The sequence below is a fragment of the Mandrillus leucophaeus genome, unplaced genomic scaffold (assembly GCF_000951045.1).
Source record: "Mandrillus leucophaeus isolate KB7577 unplaced genomic scaffold, Mleu.le_1.0 Scaffold911, whole genome shotgun sequence".
NCBI classification, from domain to species: Eukaryota; Metazoa; Chordata; class Mammalia; order Primates; family Cercopithecidae; genus Mandrillus; species Mandrillus leucophaeus.
The window spans coordinates 352,108-361,423 of NW_012109931.1; the positions used below are offsets into that span (position 1 = coordinate 352,108).

The window sequence follows — 9,316 nt, forward strand, 5'->3', positions numbered from 1 at the left end:
TGAATCTCTAGGGCATAATGTGTAATACAATTATAAATGAATACATTATTTTAGTTGTTTTTAAAAGTAAAGATTAGCCTTAGGTAGATAACAGGTTTCCTCCTCTATATATTTTGTGTCATTTTATTTTTATGTTTTCATTGAAAATTACATTTAAGAATATTTTCCTTTAAAATCATTTTGAATCAGTGATAAAATATTTTGGATTTCTTTTCATTTGTTTCTTCATCAGATTTACATATCTCAGAGGACTAGGAGATTTTCTAAAAGCTCTTTTGTCAGGATGTTTTTCAGATTTCATTTTTCATTCTGAGGCTATCGGTATTTTCCATAACACAGGGTTGTGGAAAATGTGGTACTTACTATAGATTTTGTATATTAGTTCAATAGATTTCCAAAGATACACAATGTTGAAATAATGCTTGCTTCTTTTTCCCCAGGTTACAAAAAGTTTCTCTACAAATTCTAATCTCATAGTTTGCTATCTTTCCAATCTTTATATGAAGTGAAGAATTCATCATTTTATATTGTGTAAGTTATTTTAAGTTAGTTGGGATTATAATTAGTACTGATAAAAATATTTTTTCATTTTAGAATGCTTTAAATGCACATGCACATATAACATATTTATATATAAAACATATATAAACATATATATGCCACTTCTCTTGTCCTTAGCATTTTTTAAATGTTATGTAGTAATGTACTAGGACTTTTAAAAATTTAACTTTAAGAGAGCACTTTGCTAATGTTAAATACATCTCAATGTAAATCTGTGTGTGTGTTTGAAGATTAGTGCATCCAGAACTCAGAGATAATGAAAATGCTCTGTCTATTCTTGCTTTGGAATTTCAGATAAGAGTAGTCATATTACAAAGCAGAGATAAAAGGAGAAAGCAAGAAATAATTCAATTGCTGGTAAAGTAATACGCTACACAGCAAATCACAATAGCGTGTTATATATAGAAATAAGATCAGTCATTGTTTTCAAGCCTGCTAAATAAAACTGAACTCTTGGAATGGCATACCATTTGACCTTTCGAAGGTTCTCCAGCAGTATTTAACTGGCGCAAAAGGAGCACACTCGCAATCGTCTACTTTTGACATGACAGACCCTCCTGTTAGGTCACACAATGTTCAAAAGGCAGAAGTCCCTCGCTTCAGAACGCAAGAGAGGATTATTTTCCCAAAGAGCTACACGGTTCATACTGAGGGATGATATGAGAAATTTTCACTTTTTGTCAAAACTTGTACTCTCAGCGGGCCCTCTAAAACCAACGCCAGCAGTCAAACATTCAAAAACAACTCACTTTGAGATTGAAATACTTGATGCTCAAACAAGGAAACAGATATGTATTCTGGATAAGGTGAGTTTATTTTTTTATTTATTTGTTTATTTAAGTGTTTCTTCTCTGCCTCAAATATTATTGATTGCTTGATTAAATTCTAACACAACTGTTCTAAAATACATTTCTGACTTTTACCTTAATTTTGTGGTGAAGAGCATGCATACTTTATGCATTGTTTTAATAGAAGATGTTCAATGCATCTCTCATACTCAATTTAAATTAACTGAATGGTAGATAATAATGAGGTTCTGTCATTGGTCTGTGAATTTTATGCTGTCATTGACCATTGTCCACAGGTAAAATTACAAATGCTCAACCTATTTTCTTACACGGAAAATGTCTCCAGATTTTTGTCTTCGTGTACTTCATTGTATATACAAATTATCTTAGAGTTTAATTAGTGTCTATAGAAAATAGTACGCAAAAGCCACAGTAGTTGTTAGAAATACCATGTAATATGTCTGAAAAATTTCATCATTTAAGCATTAATTTGAATTGATTTTATTACTTTTCTAAAAAAGTGACTACCTAACTTTTTGTGAAAGTTTACTTGCTTCAAAAACAGTATTTAAGTTTTTGAAAATAATGTTTTGAAATGTTACTCATCTAAATCCACATTCACAGATGTTGCACTAAGGAAGGAGAAAATATACTCTTCTTAGGTTAGAAAACTAAATTATAAATATATGTTTATATTTTAGAAAAACATATGCATAAATAGTATTCCAAGCATTTTTAGTTTTTAATAAATTTGAAAAGTACTATTAATTTAACTTATTATGAGAAAGACGTATTTGTACAGGTAATAAAATAGAGCTTGATCTTGTTTTACACAAATGTTGAATACGTTTTTGTTGCTGTGTTCTAAAAATAAAATGCAATCACGTATTCCATTTTTCCATGTTTATCTAGGTCTTTAGAAGAAAGGAAAAAAGAAACTGTTTAGTCCTTTCCTTAATAATTGACAAATACACAATATATAATTTCTTATTCAGTAATTATAACACTATGAGCAGCTTATAAATTGAGTTATATTAACTCTAATTCATAGATGGAAAAGAAATATTAAGACCTTTTATAAGTCCATACAGGTCGTTAATGGAACTTAAAAGATCTAAAACCATTTCTGTACAGTTTTAAATCATATGCTTTTTCTATAGTTCTACTGAGGCCATATATAAGCGATGAATATATATCACACAAAATAGAATTTTGATATATTAGTTTCAAGACTTGTATAATTTACTTTTCTTTTTGTATCAAAGTGAAGTTTTGGGATTTTTAAATATCATACAAAATATTTAATATTTACATATCATATTAAGTATTTAATATTTAAATATCATAAGAAAAATAAAAAAATAAAATTAACCTTCAGACGTTGCTAATGTTTACAATATTCCATTACGAAAAACACAAATCTTACAAGAAAAACACAGTTAAATCCAAGGACACAGTGCAACAAATGGAATGAAAATCAAATAAGTCAAGGATTTCCAAGGACTACAATTCTAAAATGACACTAGTTATTGTGTCCTTTCTGACATGTGTATAGACCCTGACAGGCAATCCACCTTAAAGTAATGAAAAACTAATGATGTTTAAATGTTCTTTTACTTAATTACACACACACACAAACACACACGCCAATGAGTTCCTAATTATTTGCCTCATACACTTAAATTTTTTCTTACTGATATTTTATTTGAAGGTAACACAGGGATTTTTACATTTTTAGGTGTTAATTAAATTGTGAAAAAAAGTAAACATTTAGAAGAAATGAAATTTAAATATTCATTATTTAGAGATGAGAATTTTGCAATTTTGCATCGGAATCTAATGTTCGAACTATGATAGTCCTGACATTTGCATATCAAGTGGCATATCTTTGTAGAAACTTAGCAGGCTAACTAGAGGATTAACACTGGATTGTTCCTAATCCTTTATTGCACAATCAGCCCTATATAATGTGCAATTAGTTGCATTCAAATCTTTGACGGCTGAGTAGAACTGGATCTTGTTGTGTCTTGTTTTAGTTTGTAAATTGATAAACTGTTTCATAATAGTGGTGAGACACTTGAGAGAAAAAAGTTTTCTAGGTTAATTTTTTGTTTTTGCTTAGTGATTTCTAACATTTTGAATTTGTAAACATAAAAAAGACTGGTTTATGTTTACATTTTTATTATTATTCCTGATGTTATTTTTCTTAGACAAATTAACAACTTTATAGTAAGATCATATTAAGTACGCTTCATTGTACCTGGCTCTACCCAGTGTACAAAAGACATGTCGCTTATAACTTAGTGCCTGTCTTTCAATACTTACTATGCAGTAAAGTGGTACAAATCACATATCATGTACTTTGGAATTAAGCATATCTGGACTCAATCCCTGTTACATCATTTGTATCTATCAAGGATTAAGAAAGTCACTGAATTGCTGATGCCAAAGACCCTTATTTAGAATATGGGTTAATAAAATCATATCAATAAAGTTAATAAATTTCACTTTGGAAACTTAGAGTAAGGATAATACATGTAACATGCTTAGAATAGTGCCTTGACCATAATATGGACAAAATTATTATTATCATCTTATTTTTAATAATCATTTGGAGAAAGTAATATACATAAAAATATAAAAATAATAAATTCTGAGCCTTTTGATAACTGGCTCAGAATTTAAATTTGACTTCTTAATATTTAATTATTCTTTGACATGATTTGTTATAATGCTTAGGATAGATATAATATTTTTCAAATATCTTAAATGAGATATATTATCTTAGTAATATATGCTCTAACAGAAACTTTGTTTTAGGTTTATTACTCAAACTTTAAAATGGACAAAGTATAGACTCACAATATGCATGAGATAAAAATTTTCAGAAAAGTCCTCGGATGAAAGAAAATATATTTCATGTTCTTTTACTTAATTACACACACACACACACACACACGCCAAACAAAAAAAAACTTTCTCTTACCTCTGCTGTTTTCTGTAGTTTTTGCCCATTTCTCTCATTACTTTCCTCAGGTATTCATATTGTCAGCTTTCATTAGCCTTTTCTCACTGTATCCTAGTCCCAATTTATTTGGGCACTCGCTTCTATCAGTTCCCAGATTCTGAACTTACTGAGGTCACCAGTGAAGCATGGCAAATACTTTACTAAATGCGGAGGTCTATTCTCACGTCTTATCTTACTGTGTATATCAACAACATTTTCCACTGTTAATCACCTCCTCCTTAACTAGCATTTGTTATTTGAGTTCCAGGAGAATATATATGTTTTTTAACCAACTTCATTGGCTTTTCCCTTTCCTTATTGCTGATTCTTCATCTGACTTATTAGGAATGGATTTTCAATAACTGAGTCATCACAACTTCTCCTCCTCTACAATAATTTACTTTATTGAGTTTCATAATTTAAAAAAATCTTCCTAGTGGTCTTATATATTGTCACCTATTATTTTGCTTTGACTGTAAATCTACATATCTATATATCGATTGAATCTATTGAACTATCTGGATGTTTACCAGGCATATCAAACTTAATATCTCTGAAACTGACCATTTGGTCTTCTCCCAAACATCTTCCAGAGAGCTACTTAAGCCAATAAGTGACGACTACATCCTTCAAATAGTTCAGGCCAAACACTTGGAGAAACCATGACTTGTCTTTTAATCTCATACCCCACATACAATCCATCTTCTTGTCAATAGCTTCAAAATATATCACCCCTTCTACTTGTAGTGCTTCTGAATCTTCCCCCTACTTGTGTCTTTATCACTTTCAATATATCCGCTACATAATAACAAGAACTAGTCTGTTAAATCCTGGCAGATAATATCATTCACTCCTCAAAACTAGTCAATTCTTTTCTTTAGGTCTTAACTGTTAACATTTCCTGGAGGCTTTTCCTGACTACTAAGAGAGCAAAGCTAGCCAACATTTTTTTATTATGTTTCCTTGTTTTATTTCTTAACTAGACTTATTGCCAACTAAACTACTATTTATTTTTCTTTCTTCATTTAGTTCATTATTTGGCCTACTCTTAGTATATAAGCACAAAAATATCAGATTGTTTGTTTTACACACTTGTATCTTCAGTGTTAACAGCAATGTTTAACACAAAGAAAGGGTTTAACCAATATGTGTTGAGTAAATGCACTCCTGTTCAAGAAGTATGTGAATTTCACATGGCATTCATGTTCAGTAGTGATAGTTTTGAGGTGGAGGAGTATAATATTTGAAAATAAATTTTATTATTTTCTACATCAAATCAAATTATTATTAGAATATTTGTTCATACATTCACAGAAAAAGACATTCTCTCAAACCATTTTACTAAATGCTCAAATTCTCCCCAGCTTATCCTGAAAACAAATACATGTAATTTAACTTTGTGTTAGTGCATAATTCAATAATAGATAGTCATGTTCTGATAACAATTTTAATGTGATTTTCATAAAGCAGATGGGAATATTTATTTAGCTCATTTAGTTAGTTTCCATGAATGACTAAAATAACTAATCATGGATAACAAAATGGAGACCAGATTTAAAATAATTGTTAAATACCATTTTTCAAGTATTTGTTGGAACATTAAAAATATGAGATTGTAGGAAAAATAAATTTTAAAAATATAACAATGAATCATTTCCAGTTGTTGCCTGCTGTTGTCTCATTTCTTTCTTGTAAAATGTCACAAGCTTATCTACTGATAAGTCAATGACTGATTCAAGAGCATGCAAGAACTCTAAGAGCCTGAGATGAGAAATGGTAAATGTTTCCAATATCATCTCATTCTAATTTCTTCAATCTTTTCTCCAAGTAACCTGACCTCAAGAGCTCTCTTTCTCCTATTGTTTGTTTGTTTGTTTGCTAGTTTGTTTTGGTCAAAACTATCAAAAGCTTTTTAAATCTTTCTTATGAAGAAAATAAAGCATTCAATAATTCTCTAATGCTTCTAATAATAAAAATAACAATTATCCTCAGAAAACAGTAGAAACAATTATAGGGTAGTAAGAGGGCATACCAATTGTACCTTTGTAACCTTAGAAATTTTGACAATTCTTAATTTTTGACATTTCCATTTTAATACTTTACCTTGTACATGATACTTAGCATATTTATGCCTTAGTTTGTTCATCTGTAAAATGGGAATAGTATCTGCCTTAGAATGGCCACATGGCAGTTTTTAGAATTTCATGTACATGCAAATGACAGTGACTTCTCTTTTATTTTTTTTTGTCTTTCTCTTCATTTTTCCTTCTCTTTTCCTCCATCTGCTCTTCTGCCTCTTCTTCACATTCCTGCCCCTCTTTTCCTCCTCCGCATGCCCCTTCAGTCTTCTTTTTCCTATTTCTTATGATGTTTCATGACATAAGAATTAATCAAAAGCATATGGGAGTTGAATTCAGAAAGACTAGTATATTAACATAAATCTGAGAGTGTGATTTCTTTTTCCTTAGGCATGGTGTGGTATCTCTGACCCTTATTCATTTTTTTATGGAACAGGAAGGCTTTCCTGGAGAAGTTATATTTATGTGTGTCCTAGATAGTTTATAAGAAGAATATAACTGGGAGATATGCCTGAGGCTAAAATAATTTACTAAAAGGAAACCTATTTCCTATTAAATCAAGATTGAATGAATAAAGTTAATACTGGAAACACTTGTTTAAAAACATACATAAAGCTTAAATAACATATCTGTCTATGGAAACTAGCAGTGAAGTGGTGACTATATCAAGAGAGACATGCACATTTGAGAGAGCTATGCCTGCTTTGTTATTCAAATAGTTTAGATTACATGAAGCTTATAATGAAATGTATTTGCTAACCTTAAAATGCATGAGTTTAATGGGAAAGACAGATAACACATTTAAAACAAATTGCAATATAATAAATAGCATACACAAGTTTAACACAAATTATACTGAGAAGTCTGGGGAAATAATTATTTTATGTAGAAGAAATTTAGGTATGAGTATGAGAGTCAAAGAATTGTTCAGCTGAAGATGGCACTTGAAAGGATCTTAAAAAATATGTAGTATAGAACATTAGCCTGGTTGAGGTCAAAAGAGCAACCCAGGAAGAAAATTTAGGATATCCAAGAAAAAAGAGGCAGGAAAGTAGTAAGCCAAGCCTCTTGGGCTGGTGTAATTAAGTACATGGTTTGATACTTCAAAGTGGAGCAAACTGAGATTAAAATGGTATAGCTGGGACTGATGAGAGAGGGTCTGATTGCCTTGGTAGGGCGTTTAAACTATTTTTCTTTGAATAGGGTAATCCATATTTTTAGATCTGCCTTTCAGAAATTAAATCTGTCAACTATGTGGAAGATAAAATGTGTAGTAGAAACCCTGAAGACAGTTCTGTAAAAGGAAGAAGAAATCTTGTGTGAGCTTGTTCAAGACTGCCACATTTGGGAGGCAAGATGGTATTGGGGTCTGCTTAGGTTTTAAGACACTCAGCCACCTCACACACTTATCCAGGTTGTGACATTGAGCAAACTTATGTTTTCCCTTATATTTATTGCATTAGGCCATTCTCACATTGCTGTAAAGAAATATCTGAGACTGGGTAATTTATAAAGAAAAGATGTTTAATTGGCTCACAGTTCTGCCGGCTATACAGGAAGCCTAGTGGCATCTGCTTCTGGGGAGGCCTCAGGAAGCTTCCAGTTGTTGCAAGATGCTAAGGGGGAACAGGTACTTCACATGACCAAAACAGGAGAAAAGAGGAAGAAAGAGGAGATGGCACACACTTTTAAACAATCGGATCCTGCAAGAACTCACTCACTATGAAGACGACAGTACCAAGTGAATGGCACTAAACCATTCATGAGAAATCTTCCCCCATGATCCAATCACCTCCCCACCAAGCCCCACCTACAACACTGGGAATTCCATTTCAACATGAGATTTGGGCAGGAACAAATTCCCAAACTGTATTTTTCTGCCCTAGGTCTCCCCAAAATCTGATACCTTTCTCACACTTCAAAATACCATCATGCCTTCCCAATAATCCCCTAAATTTTTAACTCATTTTAGTGTTACCTCAAAAGCCCAAAGTCTGTAGTTTCTCTGAGACACAGCAAGTCTTTTCCGCCTATGATCCTGTAAAATCAAAAACAAGTTAGTTACATCCAAGATACAATGGAGGTACAAGCACTGAGTAAACATTCCCATTCCCAAAAGGAGAAACCCACTAAAAGAAAGTGGCTACAGAGTCCAGGCAAGTCCAAAACCTAGTAAAACAATCATTAAATCTTAAAGCTCCAGAATAATCTCCTTTGATGCCATGTCTCACATCCAAGACACACTGGTTTGATAAAGTGAGCTCCCAAAGTCTTGGATAGCTCCACCCCTGTGGCTTTGCAGGGTTCAATCCCTATGGCTGCTCTAACAGGCTAGTGGGTTGGCATTGAGTGCCAGCAACTTTTCCAGGCAAAAAGTGCAAGCTGGTGAATATATCTTTCTTGGGATCTGAGGACAGTGGCCCTCTTCTCACAATGTCATGAGGCAGTGCCCCAGTGAGGACTCTGTGTGGAAACTCCAACTTCACACTCTGCACTGCCCTAGTAGTGGTTCTCCATGATGGCTCCCCACTGCCCTAGTAGAGGTTCTCCATGATGGTTCCACCCCTGCATCAGGCTCTTGCTTGGACACCCAAGTTTTTTCATATATCCACTGAAATCTAGGCCATGGTTCCCAAGCCTCAACTTTGGCACTTTGTGTACCTGCAGGCTTAAAACCACATGGAAGCTGCCAATGCTTATGGCTTACACCCGCTGAAGCAGCATCCCAAGCTGTACCTAGGTCCCTTTGAGCCAGGGTTGAAGCTTCAGCAGCCAGGAGGCAAAAGCACTGTCCCGAGTCTAGGCAAGGCAGCAGGGCTCAAAACCTGGCCCAGGAAACCATTCTGTTCTCCTAGGCCTCAGGGTTTATGGTGGGAGGGGCT

General features: G+C 32.9%; 1 protein-coding gene across 1 annotated transcript in view; it reads left to right on the plus strand.

Moving 5' to 3' along the window:
• Window positions 1-1,014: 1,014 nt before the first annotated feature.
• TECRL (trans-2,3-enoyl-CoA reductase-like) overlaps window positions 1,015-9,316 on the plus strand; it is a 163,919-nt gene continuing 155,617 nt past the window's right edge. The window contains exon 1 of the mRNA XM_011969831.1: window positions 1,015-1,367. Coding sequence (XP_011825221.1) covers window positions 1,134-1,367 — 234 coding nt within the window. The 5' untranslated portion in view covers window positions 1,015-1,133. The remainder of the gene's footprint in view (window positions 1,368-9,316) is intronic.